This window comes from Aotus nancymaae, unplaced genomic scaffold, assembly GCF_030222135.1.
Source record: "Aotus nancymaae isolate 86718 unplaced genomic scaffold, 86718_ANA_hifiasm-v0.15.2.pri h1tg000019l, whole genome shotgun sequence".
NCBI lineage: Eukaryota > Metazoa > Chordata > Mammalia > Primates > Aotidae > Aotus > Aotus nancymaae.
The window spans coordinates 29715891-29734844 of NW_026988431.1; the positions used below are offsets into that span (position 1 = coordinate 29715891).

The window sequence follows — 18954 nt, forward strand, 5'->3', positions numbered from 1 at the left end:
TTTATAGCCATAAGAGCATGTATTAGAAAAAAGGAAAGGCTGAAAATCTTGAGGTAATGATTCATCTCAAGAGGTTAGGAAAAGAACTTGCTAAATTTGAAGAACATAAAAAGAAAGACATTAAAAAAATGAAAATAAAAGCTTGGAAGTAATATGACATGAGAAAACTTCCAAAAGAAAACTGATGTAACTATATTAGCATGAGACAAACATTAAAGCCACAAGCAATACTAGAGATCTAGGGACACAATTATTGCTTTAATAATTCAATTCTGTAAATACCTAATAACATAGGCTTAAAATACACAAAGCAAAAACAGGCAGAATTAAGGGAAAAATTAAGTGGATGGTAATCGTGGAAGATTTAACACATAGCTCTCAATTAATAGAACAAGCAGATAAAAACTCAGTTAAGGTGAAGAAGATTTGATCAAGATTAACAAACTTAACCTAGTTAACAAACTTGACCTAATTAACCTAAATAGAACATTGTGCCTAATAACTGCTGAATACACATTCAAGTGAATATGGACCATTTACCACTACTGTCATAAAACATATCTCAACATATTTCAGAGGATTGGAATCATGTTTTTTGACCAAAGTGGATTTAATCCCAGAACAAAACCAGAAAATCCTCAAAAGCTGGGAAATTAAGCAATAACACTTCTAAATAGTCCATTAATCATAAGAAATCACAGTGAAAATTAGAAAATATTTTGGACAGACTGATAATATAGTATGTATCAAAACTTGTGGAATGCAGCTAATGTGGTACCTAGAGAGAATGTTAACTGTGTGTATATACATTTATTTATTTTATATATAGAGATGGGGTTTCACCATGTTGGTCAGGCTGGTCTCAAACTGCTGACCTCAGGTAATTTACCTGCCTCAGCCACCCAAAGTGCTGGGATTACAGGTGTGAGCCACATGCCTGGCTAAATTCAATTTGTTTATTGAAAAACCCACTCACAGAGAAATCTTTTGGGCCCAGTAAACTTTATTAGTGAATTCTACCAGACATTTTAAGAAATAAGTAACACCAATTTTATGTAAAATATTCCAAAGAACAGAAGAAAAGATAAGATTTTCCTAACTCCTTTTATGAAGCATCGTAATCTTCATTTCAAAACTTAAGGGCATAGCAGTTAAGGAAAATTACAAATCAGTCTTGTATGGATGTGAATATAAAACTGTTAGACAAAATATTAACAGACTAAATCCAGCAATATTTAGAAACAGTATTACATACTAACTTAGGTTTATTCTAGGCATTCTAGGTTGTTTTAACATTGTAAATCAATATAATTCATCACATTATCAGAGGAAAAAACAACATAGTTACCCCAATCCAGGAAAAGAATTTAATAAACTTCTTTTGTGATAAAAATATTAAAATCCCTTAGAAAATTAGAAATGTAAGGGAATTTCCTTAATTTAGTAAAATGGTATACAAGAAACATAACAAGTGTCAATTAATGTAAACCACTAGAACCTTTTTTCAGAAATTATGAATGAGACAAGGATGCCCAGTATCACCAATTTTTTTTGTTATTGTAGTAGAGGTGTAGCCAGTGCAATAAAGCAAGAATAATAAAAGATACAAGGATTCGAGAGGAAGAACTACCACTGCAGTAATTAACTAGCACATGCTTTGTGTACACAGAAAAGCCAAGGAATCTATGTAGACACACTGTTAGAATTAACAAATGAAATAGTAGGATTGCTGAATTAAAGGTTAATATACTAAAATTTATTGCATTCTTTATACCAGCTAAAAAGCAATTTAAAATGAAGTTAAAAAAGATAACCGTTAACAGGAGTATCAAAAAAGCACCAAATACAGTAAATCCAATGAAAGAGGTACACGACCTCTACACATAAAACTCTAAATTATGGAGAGAAATAAGAACTGATATAAATGGAAGAATAAATTGTGTTCATGGACAGAAAGACTCAATATTTTAAAGGTATTGGTTTCTCCAATATTGATCTGTTAATTCAGTATTATTCTAATTAAAACTCCAGCATATTTTAAAGTGAAAATCGACAAGATTGATTCTCATATTTGTGTGGTAGTAGCCAAGACAATCTTGATGAAGAGAAATTAAGGTGGAGCACTTAGGGTACTAGAAAACAAGATTTATTAAAAACTGTGTTAAGACAGTCTGATATTGCAAGGATAGAAAAACAAACCAATGGATCAGAATAAAGAGTCCCATAACAGATCCCACATATGTGAGCATTTGATTCATGACAAATGGCACTGCAAGGTAGTGGGGAGTCTTTTCAATACATGGCACTGGATCAACTGAGTAACAATATGAGGGAAAAAGAAACTTCTAGTTTCATACCATATACTAAATTCAATTCTAGATGATTTATAAATTTTAATGTGAAATACTGAAAATTTTCCAGAAGATGTCATAAGAGAAAATCTTAGAGACCTTGGAGTAGGGAAAGATTTCTTAAAAAATAATGATAAAAGGTTACTAATTTAGACTATATTAAAATAATGAACTTTTCATATAATTACAACATAAAACTAATAAAAGCTAGATAAAGAACCTGTATAATAAGTTAACTGAGTAGAAAAATGGGCAAAAGATAAATACACATTTCACAAAAGAAGATATCAAAATGACCAGTGAGCATGCGAAAAGGTGCTTAGTTTCACTGGTTACTAGAAAAATGAATTATAATCACAAGATAACCCTAAATATACACCAGAATGGCTAAAAATTAAAAGATTAATAATACTAAGTTGCTATAGGTGTATGAAACAGCTCAATGTTTTATCAAAAAGAGAGCTGTACTTTTCTGTGCAAATATTTACTTTCAATTTAAGTGTATTTTAAGAAGTAGCAGTCAATTCTCACTTTGAATAGTTGAAAATATGTATTTTGTGTATTGTTGCCCATGGGTATTCTGGATTGTTCTGTATTGGGCCTGGAAGTTTAGAAATGATTGAACGTGACTTAGCATGTTTACTTTCTGTTTTAAATACTGAAAGTCCTTATCTTTTCACATTTATTGTTTTACATTTACACAAAGTACATTTGTATTTTTATACTTGTTTAATTTATGTTAGTATGTTCTGTTTGCATGCATAATTTTTTCTACTTTCTTTTGTTTTATCTAGAACTCTTGTAGGAAGTACTAGAAGATCTGTGAATTTCTTGGTCTTGTTATCTTCATTAACAGCTAATATTCTCACTTCTGTTTACTGATCAGTGATTTAGTATTGCATAAGAATCAATAGTGTAATTAACTGTAAATTGAAGCTCTCATTTCTCCCTTTCAGTGTTACTGAAGTTTTATTTTCTGGGAGGAGGATGTTGAATTCCACATCATTGTTTTTAGTGTTTTTTCAGAGTTATTTTTCCAGAATATTTTTTACCTTTTAAGGATGGACTTTTTGCAGTTCACTTTAACTATACAGTATGTGCAAATGACATTTATCTGGACTTGGAGGAGCTGTTCTGGCATTTTAGTTTGCAAATCAAACATGCACTCTTATCTTTTAGTCTCTTTTCATTATATTTCTTCTTGTTTCTTTTGGATCTGGTACTGTCATCTGCATTTATTTATTAACAAATTTGCCTGGAGATAGTCTTTACTGCTTGTTGTCTTAAAAACATTTTACTTCCTACCTTTCTCCTTGTCAATAAATATGATATATGTAATTTGGGATTTATCTCATCTGTTAGTGGTGGATGAAAACACTCAAACTGCCAAGAGATCAGGGAAATTCAGATTAGTCCAGGAAGGAGGAATTATTAGGTATGACTCTCAGGGACAGAGATTTTCAAGTGGGTCACAGGATTGTATTGGCAAAGTGTTTTCTTCTGAATATGGGTTCTCATGGTATGTAGATGATTCTAGTGAAAGAAGAGAGCCAAATGAGAGGGATTGTGAGGTGTTACAGTGAGAAAGATGATGGTTTTCCTTTTTTTAAAATTTAAGTTTTATTTTAAATTCTGGGGTACATGTGTAGGTTTGTTATATAGGTAAACTTGTGTCACAGGGGTTTGTTGTACAGATTATTTCATCACCCAGATATTAAGCCTGGTACCCCTCATTTTTTCCTGATTCTCTCCCTCCACCCTCCAGTCAGCCTCAGTGTGTGTTGTTCCCCTCTATGTGTCTATGTGTTCTCATAACTCAGCTCCCATTTATAAGTGAGAATATGCTGTATTTGGTTTTCTGTTCCTGCAAAGGACATGATTTCATTCTTTTTTTTATGACTTCATAATATTTCTTCGTGTATATGTGCCCCATTTTCTTTCGTCTACCATTGATGGGCTTGCGGGTTGATTCTGTGTCTTTGCTCTTATGAATAGTGCTGCAGTGAATATACATGTGTATGTGTCTTTATGATGGAATGACTTATATTTTTTTGGATATATACTTAGCAGGGAGATTTCTGTGTCAAATGATAATTCTGTTTTTATGTCTTTGAGGGATTGCCATCATCTTCCACAATGGTTAAACTAATTTACACTCCTACCAACAGTGTATAAGCATTCTCTTTTCTCTGCAACCTTGGCAGTGTCTGTTATTTTTTTGACTTTTAAATTATAGCCATTCTGACTAGTGTGAGATGGTATCTCATTGCAGTTTGGATTTGCATTTCTCTAATGATCAGTGATGTTGAATTGAGCATTTTTTCATATGATTGTTGGCCACATGTATGCCTTCCTTTGAAAAGTGTCCATATCCTTTGCCCATGTTTTAGTGGGGTGGTTTGTTTTTTTTCTTGTAACTTTAAGTTTCTTATAGATGCTGGATACTAGTCTTTTGTCAGATTCATAGTTTGCAAAAGTTTTCTCCCATTCTATATATTGTTCATTTTGTTGATAGTTTATTTTTCTGTGAAGAAGCTCTTTAATTAGATCCCATTTGTCAGTTTTTGCTTTTGTTGCAGTTGCTTTTGGTGTCTTTGTCATGAAATCTTTGCCTGTTTCTATGTCCAGAAAGGCATTACTGAGGTTGTCTTCCATGGTTTTTATAGTTTTGGGCTTTATGTTTAAGTCTTTAATCCATCTTGAGTTAATTTTTGTATATGGTATAAGGAAGGGGTCCAGTTGCAATCTTTTGTATATGGCTAGCCAGTTATCCCAGCACCATTTATTGAATAGGGCGTCCTTTCCTTGTTGCTTGTTTTTGTCAGTTTTTTTGAAGATCAGATAGTTAGAGGTGTGCAGCCTTATTCTGGGTTCTCCGTTCTTTTCCATTGATCTATGTGTCTGTTTTTGTATCAGTGCCATGCTATTTTGGTTACTGTAGCTCTGTAGTATAGTTTAAAGTTGAGTAGTGTGATACCTCTAGCTATGTTCTTTTTGCTTAGGATTGTCTTAGCTATTCAGGCTCTTTTTTGGTTCCATATGAATTTTAAAATAATTTTTCCTAGTTCTGTGAAGAATGTTACTTGGTAGTTTAATAAGAATAGTGTGGAATCTATAAATTGCTTTGGACAGTATAGCCATTTTAATGATATTGATTCTTCCTTCTGTGAGCATGTCATCTCTAATTTCTTTGAGCAGTATTGTATATTTTCCCTTTAGCTCTTTTACCTCCCTGGGTAGCTGTATTCCTAGGTATTTTATTCTTTTTGTGACAATTGTGAATGAGATTGTGTTCCTGATTTGACTCTCAGCTTGACTATTGTTTGTGTATAGGAATGCTAGTGATTTTTGTACGTTAATTTTATATTCTGAGACTTTTCTGAAGTTTATCTTAAGGAGCTTTGGGGCTGAAACTATGGGGTTTTCTAGATAGCGGATCATGTCATCTGCAAACAGGAATAGTTTGACTTCCTGTCTTCCTATTTGGATGCCCTTTATTTCTTTCTTTTGCCTGATTGCTCTTGCCAGGACTTCTAATATTATGTTGAATAGGAGTGGTGAGAGAGGGCATCCTTCTCTTGTGCTGGTTTTCAGGGGTTTCCAGGTTTTGCCCATTCAGTATGATATTGGCTGTGGGCTTGTCATAGATGGCTCTTACTGATTTGAGGTGCATTTCTTCAGTACATAGTTTATTGAGAGTTTGTAACATGGAAGGGTGTTGAATTTTATCAAAAGTCTTTTCTGCAGCTATTGAGATAATTGTGTGGTTTTGGCTTTAGTTCTGTTTATGTGATGAATCAAATTTATTGATTTGCATATGTTGAGCCAACCTTGCATCCTGGGGATGACATCTACTTAATTGTAGTGGATAAGCTCTTTGATGTGCTGCTGGATTTGGTTTGTCATTATTTTGTTGAGGATTTCTGCACTAGTGATCATCAAGGATATTGGCCTGAAGTTTTCTTTTTTTGTTGTGTCTCTATCAGGTTTTGGTATCGGGTTGATGTCTGACTCATAGAATGAGTTAGAGAGGAGTCCCTCCTTCTCAATTTTTTGGAATAGTTTTAGCAGTAATAGTACCAGCTCTTCTTTGTACATCTGGTAGAATTCAGCTGTGAACCCATCTGATTCTGGGTCTTTTTTGGTTGGTAAGCTATTAATTACTGATGTAATTTCAGAACTTGTTATTGGTCTGTTCAGGGGTTCAGTTTATTCCTGTTTCAGTCTTAGGATGGTGTATGTGTCTAGGAATTTATCCATTTCTTCTAGATTTTCTAATTCATGTGTATAGAGGTGTTTTTAGTATTCTCTGATGGTTATTTGTATTTCTGTGGGGTCAGTGGTATCCTTATCATTTCTGATTGTGCCTCTTTGATTCTTCTCTCTTTTCTTCTTTATTAGTCTAGCTGGTGGTCTGTTTTAATTTTTTCAAAACCCAGCTTCTGGATTTGTTGATCTTCTGAATGGTTTTTTGTGTCTCAGTCTCCTTCAGCTTAGCTCTGATTTTGGTTATTTCTTACCTACTGCTATGTGTGTCACTGCATGTGAGAAGGGTCTTTTAAAGACAGCATACCAATGGGTCTTGGTTCTTTATCCAGCTTGCTCTGAGATTGTTTCCTGTGCTTGGTCTATTTCACTATTAATACTTGTGATTGCATTATAAAATTCTTGCAGTGTTTTTCAGCTCTATCAGGTTGGTTATATTCCTTTTAATTGGAACATTTAGCTCATTTACATTTGAGGTTACTATTGATATGTATGGATTTGATTCTCTCATCATGATGTTACCTGGCTGTTTTGCAGTTTTTTGTGTAGTTGCTTTGTAGTGTCACTGGTCTGTGTACTTCAGTGTGTTTTTGTAGTGGCTGGTAATGTTTTGTAGTCATTCCTTTCCATGTATAGTGCTTTCTTCAGGAGCTTAGTTTGACCAGATATGAAATTCTGGGTTGGAATTTCTTTTCTTTAAGAATGTTGAATATGCCTCCAATCTGTTCTGGCTTGTAGAGTTTCTGCCAAGAGGTCTGCTGTTAGTCTGATAAGCTTCCCTTTGTAGGTGACCTGTCTTTCTCTCTGGCTACCCTTAACACTTTTTTCTTTCAGTTTGACCTTGGAGAATTTGATGATTATGTGTCCTGGGAATGATCTTGTTAAGTATCTTACTGGGGTTCTCTGCATTTCCTGAATTTGAATATTGACCTCTCTAGTGAGGCTGGGGAAGTTCTCATGGATGATATCCTAAAATATGTTTTCCAGGTTGGTTTCATTCTCCTCATCTCTCTCAGGGACACCAATGAATTGTAGATTTGGTATCTTTACAAATCCCAAGATGGGGGTTTGTTTACTCCTTTGCATTATTTTTTCTCTATTCTTGCCTGTCTTATTTCAGAAAGCCAGTCTTCAGTCTCTGAGATTCTTTCCTCTGCTTGGTCTGTTTTGCTTTTAATATTTGTTATTGCATTATGAAATTCTTGTAGTGTGTTTTTCAGCTCTGTCAGATTGGTTACATTCCTTTGATACTGCATATTTGTCTGTCAGTTCCTGCACTGTTTTATCATGATTCTTAGCTTCCATGGACTGGGTTTCAGTATACTCCTGTAGCTCAATGATCTTTGTTCCTTTCCATACTCTGAATTATATTTCTGTCATTTCATTTCAGGCATCTTAGCCCAGTTGGGAACCTTTACCGGAGAAGTGATGTGGTTGTTGGGAGGAAGGAAGCTACTCTGGCTTTTTGAGTTGTTGGAGTTGTTGCACTGTTTCTCATCTTTGTGGGCCTACGGTCCTTCAGTCTTTGAAGTTACTGACCTTTGGATGAGTTTTTTTTTTCTTTTATCAAATTTGATGACCTTGAGAGTTTGATTGTGGTGTAAGGTGGATACAGCCAACTGGCTTTGTTTCAGGAAGATTTTAGGGGGCCAGTGCTCAGCTCCCAATTCCTAGACTCTGTGCTCTAACTCTAGAGGGGCTTGTATTGGACCCCTACTTTTTTCTTTGGCTCCTTGAAGTTAGGAATCTACTGCTTTGAAGGGGGGTCAAGGTGCTCCTGGACTGCTGGTCACTACACCCCAATGGGTGGTGTCAGCTAAAGCCTTTCATAGTGTGGTGACAGTGGGATTCATCCTTGTTCACATGTGCCAGCAGCAGTGGTAGCAGCAGTGCAGTGGGGGACACGTTTGTCAGCTATGGCTGGGTGCTAGCAGGTGCCCTGCCTCCCTGAGGGCGTTCACCACAGTGGAGGCAAAACAGCTGGGGCGGTGAGCAGGGGCACCTGCTGGTGACTGTGTGCGGTGGCACTGGTGGTGTTGGCTTGGGGCAGGGTGCTGGCGGTTGCTGGTCTCTGTGCCTTCTCTGTGCACTGCAAACAGGAGTGGTTGCTCAGTGTAGGGGAGGATCTGCTTTTTCTGTGCCTAGTTTCACTCCTGTGGCAGTATTGGTGCAAGGGAGGGGCACTGGTGGTGGCGGGGCTGGCTGGCTTGTGCCTACCGAGGTTCTGTCTACAGTAGTGGTCAGCGGGGGCATGGGTAATGAACTACACTCCTGCCACAGCAGTGGCAAGATGGATACATGCACACTTGCCCGTTGATGGGGCAAGAAAAGCAAAACCCATGGGCACAGACATGTGCCAGCAAAGCCATGTGGTGAGTTGCTGTGGGCCCAGGGAAGCTGCAGTATGGGGACAGAATGTATAGGCTGGGGGCCACTCCACTGGAGCTCTCTGCTGGTCAGGCATGGTCTACCAGCACAGAAACTATGATGCAGGCCCCTAAGCCACCCAAGGCTGCCCTGTAAGCATGCGTGGACAGGCTGGGGTCTTAGGAGAGGCCAAGAGGCCAAGGGGTGGTGAAGTGAGACCAGCTCCATCTGATGTGGAAGACCACCTTGCAGAGTTTGGGTCCTACAGTTCCCATAGAGCTAAAGTACCTGGGAGCCAGGTAAACCTAGGGGGATAGCTGTCCCTGGCCATGCCCCACCCCAGATGTTCCCGCACCAAACTCTCTGGGCCCCGTATCAGCTGGCTTGCTGCCCCTGTCACTTCTCTAAGTGGCTTACCCTGTCAACTTGAGTGTTTATGGTAGTTGACGAGTCTCCTCCTGCTAGGGTTCCAGAGGCTGTGGCAAGAATCATTGCTCCTTGCCAGTTCAGCTCACCTGTTTTTCCAGAGCTGTTTGGGCCAGGAATGGGTCCAGGTGTGTAGTCACCCCATGTACAGTTCCCAGTTTCCTCTCCCTTCAGCCCAGCTTGTGTCTTCCCTCCATCCACTCTCAGTGACCCCCTCTGAAGATCTGTTAGGAGCACGCCAGTTGTCTCAGTCCTTCAGTGGCAGCTGTTCCTCCAGGCTGTGTCAGTCAGCCATCTTGACATCCCCCCCTTTTTTTTTTCCTCCTTCTTTGTCTTCGAGTTTTAAAAATCTTGGTCAAAGAACTCTTTAGGCTAGATTTGAGAACTCCCTAGTCAGCTCCCATGCTGTCAGCTGATCTTACGAAATCATTTAAAGTTTTTATGATTCTGCAGGTCTGTCTTGTCTAACGTGATAGAGGGCCAAAGGGCCACACTACTGAAAGTTTAAGGAGGGGTGTGTGTGTGTGTGTTTATGTGTGTGTGTGTGTGTGTGTGTGGTGTTTTGAGGGGTACCTTTTCTCTTGGTTGTGGTATGTTTGTTAGGAGTAATGGCTATTATATACTGATGCACTTTGTCTTTATGGATTGTAGCAGTGTAGATACAAGTCTACTTTTGGGATAGTCTGTTTCCCTTTTTTCTTCTGTCTTTGCTAAAAGCTGTTGCTCATTTCTGCTGATCATTGTACCCCTTCTACCTACCATGCTTTCTAATTTTGTATCTTCTGGTGGATTGTGGTCTAGGAAATATGAATAATTAAGACTATTCAATTTGTGTTAATCAAACAGATAAATCCTCATGATCTTTATCAAAACAAAGTAGATGGGCTTAGGGTCAGCCTCTTTTCTTTTCCTTTCTTTTATTTTTTAAAATGTTCTTTTCTTGCTAATAAAAGCAATAGCTGTTGGAGAAGATTTAGAAAAGACAAACTATTAAGCAAAAAATAATGACCCATAATACCTTGATCAGAGTTAACCTGTATTAACATTCGGTATATATCCTTTAAGCTATGTTGTAGACTTCAGTAAAAATCTTCACAAAATTGGGATTTTAGTATAGTGTACTTTTTATATCCATATTTTTTTAAATGGTAAGCATTTTGCATGTTAACTATTTTAATACAGCTTAATGTTTGCATATTTTATCATGTAAATTCATTCATTATATTCATTCACAGTTTACTTTTAAACATTTAGATTTCTTCCAATTTGTCCAGTTTTTATAAAAGAACAACATCCCTACTGACAAATTCTTTTTTTGAGACCGAGTCTCACTCTGTTGCCCAGGCTGGAGTGCAGTGGGTGCCATCTTGGATCACTGCAACCTCCACATACCAGGTTCAAATAATTCTTGTGCCACAGCCTCTTGAGTAGCTGGGATTACAGGTGCCTGCCACCAGGTCTAGCTAATTTTTGTATTTTTAGTAAAGGTGGTGTTTCACCATGTTGGCCAGGCTGGTCTCAAACTCCTGACCTCAAGTAATAATGCCTGCCTTGACCTCCCAAAGTGCTGGGACTACAGGCGTGAGCCACCATGCCCATTCCCAACAAATTCTTAACATCTACATTTATTTCCTTCTTTTTTTTTTTTTTTTTTGCAGAGACAGGGTCTTGCCATGTTGCCTAGTCTGGTCTTGAACTCGTGGGCTCAAGCCATCCTCCTGCCTCTGTCTCCCAAAGTGCTGATTACAGGTGTGAACCAGTCTACCTGGCTCTGCGTTTACTTTTTTTACATGGATTTCTAGAAGCAGTGTTCACTAAGTCAAGGTTAAGAATATTTATGAGTATTTTAATAAAGACTCCCACATTGCTTTCTGGAAAAGTTACGTGCTTTGTATTTCTCTAAACACTTTATGGGTCTCTGATTCCAAATAACTTACCCACACAAACCTTATTTTATAAGATCTTTGCTAATTTGATAGATGTAAAATGCCATTGGATGTTTTTCTCTGATTACTAGTGAAGTTAAGCCTTTTTTCATGTTTATTGGACATTTATATTTTTGTGGGAATCATTCTTGTTCTTGAGTTATTTTTCTGTTGAGAACTTAATACTTTTTACAAATCCATAGGAGTTTTTTTTGTATACTAAAAGTGAAAAGCCCTTTGATTTTTTTTTTGTAAATGTTTTTCTGTTTATCTTTTAATTTTGTTAATTGGATGTTTTTAAAAATAGAAGTTTTACATAGTTAAATTTATCATTTTAAAACTACTTTTTCATTAGTTTTAAGCTCAGAAAGTTTCTTTTCATTTACTCACTTACATCTTTTTTTAAAAGTAGACTTTTCTCTTCCGTTTTATTGACTATATTTACCCATTCTTCAAGTTTGAACTTTAGAATGACTTTTTCAGGCTCTCTTACAAAAATAAATTTTGCTATAATTTTTTATTGGAATTACATTAATTCCTCATTCTTATAAGTAGTTTATTTCTAGTACTTAAAAAAAATTTACTGTTCTAGATTATGATTGTTTACTCCCTCCTGCTCCCTATATTCTCTCTCCCTCTCTACTTATCAGTAGATGACATTCTAGCTGATTATCAAAAGAAATACTGCTGGATACTTGTGGAGGTGAAGGCTTGGCAGAAAATAGATGTGGCTGGTATCAAATCGTTGAAAAATGGGTTAGGACACCTTCCTTACTCTGGTTGGTGGAACTAGTTTCTCTGAAGTTGGGTAAATGGTAAAGCAGGCACAAGCCTTGTTTTTCTGTCTGACATTACTATTCTGTACTTTGTTGTAGAGAAATTATTCTTAAAGTTTTCTAGATTTTTTATAAAGTATTCTTTGTTTCCAGAGCTCTCAAAACTTTGTATTTCTTATTGTCATGAGTTTTTTTGATGAAAAGGGTTGAGTAGAATAAATCAGACGGAGAATTTTCATCCAGACCTAGAAATTCTAAAAACTAGTTGTTTGTTCACTATTTTTTGGCAGTGTTAAGAATTATTAAATAACTGTGTGTTTGACTTCCTAAGAAGTGAGGTATCACCATATATATGCATTTGAGAACTTGAATTTGCAAATACAGGGATTATTTTATATTTTTATGTCTAAGGGATGTTGTTTCAATGCTAATAATGAAAAATACTACCACTTTTCTGCTTTTAGGTTGGAACGTTGCATCAGCAGGTAGAAGAACATGAAAAAATCAAGCAAGAGATGACCATGGAGTATAAACAGGAGTTGAAGAAACTGCATGAAGAAGTGAGATTTTAGTTCTGTTAAATGTTGTATGTGTAGTTCTCTCTCTTTCACCCTTGAGAACTTTGTTAATGAAAGCCAGATTCTGCTTTGTAAAGTGGGAACTACATATTCCATGGAAGATACAGGAGTGGGAATCCATTTCTTTTTTTTTTAATCCAGGTAAAGAGTCTTGCCTAATTGTTGGTTTGATACTGCCTAGAAGAGATTCTAAAATATATTTCTTGGTTGAATACCTGAAAAAAATAGAGCTGTTTTTGTGTAATATTGTAAAATATTGATAGCAAAAAATATATTTAATATTTAAATTTTTTATCAGTTACTAGATTTTAAATAATGGAAGACCCAAAGATTTAAGAAGTGTTTTGGGATAAATAAATAAAGTAAGGAAGTTCTATCCATTAACTCAATTTTATTCTTCAGATTTGGAAAAAACTGCTTTTATTCTGATTTAATTCAAAAGTAGTCTTCTCCTGCTTCCTGAGTATCAGTGACCTGCAGGAGCATGGCTTGAGAATCACAGACCTAGAGGAAAGAAAAAGAATTTTTATTTGGTGCTTTTGCTGAGTGGGTGGGTAGTTGGGTCTTTAAATGCAAGGCTGTTGTAATAAAAAACTTTTGTTCAAAAATATATTTTTTTAATTTTTCATTTGAATACATTACTAGTGTTTGTTTTACATATTTAATTTTTAGTTTCCTTTTGTGTTTTGGTTTGGAAATCTAACATGGTCACGGTAGTACTGGTTAGCACTACTCTTGTTTTCATAATACCAATTTGTCTCACCACTACTTTTTACAAATTCTTAAACTTTAAGTATAGAAATAATTGTTTCTGCAGTTAGGCAGACTGAAGAGAAGCTACGAAAAGCTTCAGAAAAAGCAAATGAGGGAATTCAGAGGAAATACCAAAAATCACTGGGAAGATCAGTCTGAAATTGAGAGGTTAACTGCAAAAATAGAGGTATGTTCATAGTAATAATTTGTTCGTAGTGATTGTCAGCCTTCATGTAGGAAAATGCTGTTTCTAATGGCACTATTTTCTAAAAGCAGTTTTCTACCATCTTTAGGACTGCCACCAAGTTATTTCAAAAGTGAGAGGGTGATACACCATATATTCTATCATCATCTGGTTCTCCATGGTTAAAGGGGTTATTGGCCATCAATAATTCTCAAGAGGGCAGTACTACCCTTAGGGAGCATTTGCAAATGTATGGAGGCATTTTTTTTGGTTGTCAAAATGACTGAGCATAACAAAACTGACACTTAGGGGACAGTGACCAGGGAAATTAAACATGCCTAAGAGTGATCCATACAGGAAGGATTATTGTACTCAAAATGCCATTATCTCTCTCATTGGGAAACATTGACGACTAGTTACAGGTGGTCCTCTATGGACATTGTTCTTGTCTTATATAGCATTGTATCTCAAGCACTTAATAAAGCAGGGCTTAGTAAATGTGGAAAGTATATGGCACTTTTTGTACAGAGCAATCTCCATATCAGATTATTCTCAGTTCCCATTTAGATATAGTAAGCCATTCACTTCCTTCTTTGCTGACTTTGTTTTTATTAAGACTGATTAGCTCCATGATTATTGTATATATTGAAGATGTAAGGGGAGGTGGTGAGCTAATAGTTCTAAGAATAGATGAAGGAGCAGCACAAGGCTGTCACTCCCTTCTTCTGTCCTTGCCATTAGTTCTTCGGTGGACATAAGAATTACCAGAGTGCTTTTAGGCTCTCAGCAATGCTGATCCAGTAGTATGGCATAGGACCTAGGGGTCTGCATTGTATCCAGGTTCCCTAGCTGATTCTAATTTGACAAACATTGTTCAACATCTTTGCGTGATCACTCACAAGTTTTTACTCTGGGTTACATGTCACCCACAAATGCCAGTATGTTATTATTACTTAAGAGTATAATTTCTGTGTTTAATATTCTTTTATATCAATCTTTTTATACATTTGAAGAGCTTAGAATCAGGAGGCCACAGATACTGCTTCCCCTCCACCCTTTTCTACAATACCTTTTCCCCCAAACCCTATATCCTTCTTGCTCCTCGTTGCCACTTTCTGACCATTCCCTTTTCTTTCTACCTCAAAAACCTCATCTTTGATTTTCATGTTACCAGCCTATACTGCCAACCAATGTACATATAACCAAAGTAGTCATCTTCTATCCCTGGCTCATAGATTTCAGCACCCAGCTCACTGTCAATTAGGGATGATGCTTATAATACTCTGACCTTGCAGTGTCCTGGCTTTCTTTCCTCCATAGATAGTTTTGATTATCTCCCTTGTCTTATCTACTTATTCCCATTGCCATTCCTTAGCTCTCGTCATTATCAATATATGCCACCCTCTAGAATCTCTTTTTTATGCATTTAATTATCGGACTACCAATCCCTGTCTACTCAGCTAGCTCTCTCTAGTCCTTTGACTCTCAGTAGTCATTAACCAGCCCTTAAAATGATTGACTTCTGCTGCCTTTTTACTGCTCCATTAGTGTTCTCACTTATCGGTCCTTACCCAGCTTAAATTCTATGATTACATTTCTTACTTTCCCCTTCATCTCCTGTGCTTCTCTCTTGCTTCCTCATATTTGCTTGGCAGAATCACAGCTCTGCTTAAGTCCACCTTTCTGCCCACTCTCTACCTGTTGTGTGTAGCTGAACATGACTGGAGAAAAACCTAACCATGCTGTCTGACCACACTTTAAATTCATGCACTGACCTCAGATGGGTCCTAATGCTACCTGGAATCATACTATAATTCCTCTCATCTCCTACTTTCCACAGTGAGTATTTCATACTTCTGCTTTTCTCCTCAAACTTTCAACACCTTTCCCCACATCCTCAACTTTGGGTTATATCTTTCTTTCTGTTTATAGACTTCCAACTCTTGTGTCTACTCACCTATCTGCATCTGTACCCATGAACCCTGCCTTCTTTCCTGGAGGAACTACCCATGCCCTCCCTTTTCTACCAAGACATTATTCAAGCAGTTCACCTTCTCTATTCTGCAGCCTTAATTTTTTTCTCTCTACTAGATATTTTTTACTAGCAACCAAATTTCTCTCCTCTTAAATATCCTCTCTTGACCCCTCTCTTCTCTTCTGCCCTATTTTATTTCTTTCATTTTATAAGTAAAAAAATTACTTCAGTATCTATACTTGTCTCCAGTTCCTCTTGTCTCATTTTTCTTGTACCCACTCAATAAGGCTTTTGTCCCCTCACGCTGCAGAAGCTATTCACATAGAGATCACCAGTGACCTCCACATTCCAAAAGCCTGTGGGCTGGTCCTCATCTTCCTCATCTTACCTGCAGCTTTGTAGGAGAGCTGGTCTTTCCCACCTCCTTAACCACTTTCTTGACTTGGCTTGAGAAAAACCACATTTCTCTCATTTTTCTCCTTGTTCATCATTCCTCAATCTCCATTACTCCTTAACCTAGGGTCATGTCATTGAAACTTTCTTTTTTTTTTTTTATTCCTATCTACGCTTACTTCCCTATTGATCCCATTGAATTTCATTGCTTTAACACTGTGTATATGTTAACAATTCCCAAATTTGTATATCTAGCCAAGATGTCGCCTCTTCATAACAGAATAACTTTCAACTCCTTCTTTCCTGTCTCCACTATAATGTCTAAAACTGTGTCAGACTTAACATGTCCAAGCTAAAGTCCTGTCTTTCTCTTCCCTGTCTCTCCAACACTGATTTCTGTTTTAGTTGATGGCAACTCAGTTAGCTCAAGCTAAAACCTCAGAGTCATCCTAGACTTCTCTTTTCTCAACACAATAGCCAGAATGATTCTGTTGTAATATAAGTCAAATTATACCACTTCCTATACAAAAACCTTGCAGCAGCTTCTCTTAAAATCCTAAGTTATCCTAATGTCCTATGTAGTCTTACTCCCAGTTATCTCTCTTACCTTGTCTTCTCCTGCTTTCTCTTTCATTCATTTTATTCCAGCCACACCAGCCTCCTTTCTCACCTTCAAACACACCAGGATGCTCTTACTTCAAGGCTGTTCTTTCCACCCAGAATATTGTAACTTCACCCCCATCTCCCTAGGTGTTTACTTAAATGTTTTTCAGTCAATCTGGCCATCTCTTTTAAAAATTACAACCCCAACTCTGAACACTTCATGCTCTGTTTTCTCCGAAACCTGTATTACCATCTGCTATACCATACTAGAAATGTGTTGTCTCTTGCCCCCATTTGAGTGGGACTGGGGTTTTTGTTTGTTAAGTATTGTATCCCTGACACCTAAAGCAGTACCTAGTATATGTAGTAGAATGATTGAATGAGTGAATAAGTGAATATCAGAAATTTGGTTAACAATGCTTATCTTGAGGAGCCTGAGACTTCAGGAGTTGAGGATCCTGGAAGATAGTGATAGAAAGATTTGAGTTTCCTTTCCCTTTGATTTGCCACATTTTCATAAATACTGATTTGAAGTTACTATTGATTCATTAATTTTGAACTGTTTGGCTTTGGGTTTAAATATTCTGTTAAAATTTAGTACAGATTTTCTTTGTTATTCAAGCCTTTGCAGTTCCTCTGTTAAGATAATGAATATTTGGATATCAAAGGATATTGTGTTATCTGAATCTACTTACTTCTTGAGTTTTAGATACTGAGAACTAAAATTTGGACTACCAAGGGACTTACCTGAAAATTTAATCTCTTCAATTTCCGGGTCTAGATATCAAGAATTTGGATAGTGAGGGATATCTGTAATCATACTTTGAAATTTTAGTTATCTTAGCATCAGTTTTCTGAAAATTTACTAGAAAATTGTAACAACCCTTAGGTGGCAGCAAATCAATGAAAATAATCTGAATCTAGTGCTTAGCATCTGCGTTTCATACTCCTCACCATTAGGGTGTTAAATTTAGAAAGACAGATATCCAGAGGCACAGAATGTGAGGAATTTAGTATTACTCTCCAGCTCTGTCAGCTAAGTGAGTAATGGGGCTCCTGCTGTGGAGAAAGGTACAAGTTATCCAGGGACATGGGGAGAAACTAAAGTAAAAGGGAGTCTGGGAAGTAGAGACAGTGAGGAGAAGCACTCAGAAATTAAGTACCCTAATTGCTTCCTTAGGAATTCCGTCAGAAATCACTGGACTGGGAGAAGCAACGCTTGATTTATCAGCAACAGGTATCTTCACTGGAGGCACAAAGGAAGGCTCTGACTGAACAATCAGAGATAATTCAGGTAGGCTTAAGACATTTTAAAATAATGAGAAGCAGACAGGTTTTGATCAAGTTTGAACTACCTTAATGCAGCCTCCTGGTACCATTCAGCCTCTTTCAGCTTCTCTCCATGAACCCTTCTCTCTTTCTTGCTTAGGAACCCTCTCCTCCTCAGTATCTAGACTCAAGTCCTCCTTCCTGCCCGCCCTCACACGTGCACGTACCCTCTCTTCTGTCCAGGCTCATGTCCTTGTGCTGGTTTGCTGCTTTGCTTCCTTGCTTGTTTCTCACTTGCTCACCCACTCTCTATCATTGTCTTACTTACTCAGGCTCACTCTATGCTTGTATCCATGTTCACTCTCCTCATCTTGGTCCCTAGCTTTGTCACCCTGTCTTCCTCTCCTCTCTTTCTTCCCTACCCCAATCCCATTCCTCTCTCTGTCTCCTTTCCCAGGTCTTTCTGTCTCTGTTGTTGGGTCTCTTGGCTCTACTATAGTCCGTGCCTTGCTCCATCTGGTCACTGGGATGCCTCAGCCAAGGTGTGTCAGCCAGGGAGCTTCAGTTCGTCTGCCTTTGCAGACAGATGTGGAGAGAGTCACATTGCAATGGTGTGCACACTAACTAAAAGTGATGTCTTTGTGGTAACAAAAGCAATTGTTTTTGAAACACTGGTAGAAACTTTTCTTTTAATGGCTTAAGCAAAACCAAAAAATAGACACCTAATTTAGAAATATGTCTTCTAAAGACATACATGAGGCCAACAAACATATGAAAAAATGCTCATCATTACTGGTCATTAGAGAAATGCAAATCAAAACTACATTGAGATACCATCTCACGCCAGTTAGAACAACGATCATTAAAAAATCTGGAGACAGGCCGGGCGCGGTGGCTCAAGCCTGTAATCCCAGCACTTTGGGAGGCCGAGGCAGGTGGATCACGAGGTCGAGAGATCGAGACCATCCTGGTCAACATTGTGAAACCCCGTCTCTATTAATACAAAAAAATTAGCTGGGCACGGTGGCGTGTGCCTGTAATCCCAGCTACTCAGGAGGCTGAGACAGGAGAATTGCCTGAACCCAGGA

At 37.3% G+C, this 18954-nt stretch overlaps 1 protein-coding gene across 8 annotated transcripts in view; it reads left to right on the top strand.

Moving 5' to 3' along the window:
* The window catches only part of CEP63 (centrosomal protein 63), an 83824-nt gene that overhangs the window by 32676 nt on the left and 32194 nt on the right, over positions 1-18954 (top strand). For all 8 annotated transcript variants that reach the window (XR_010343453.1, XM_064378715.1, XM_021666633.2 and 5 more), the window contains 3 exons: positions 12576-12671; positions 13507-13629; positions 17778-17891. Coding sequence is in view for 7 of the 8 variants with exons in the window: in XM_064378715.1 (XP_064234785.1) it covers positions 12576-12671; positions 13507-13629; positions 17778-17891 (333 nt within the window). In the remaining variant the exon portion in view is untranslated. The remainder of the gene's footprint in view (positions 1-12575; positions 12672-13506; positions 13630-17777; positions 17892-18954) is intronic.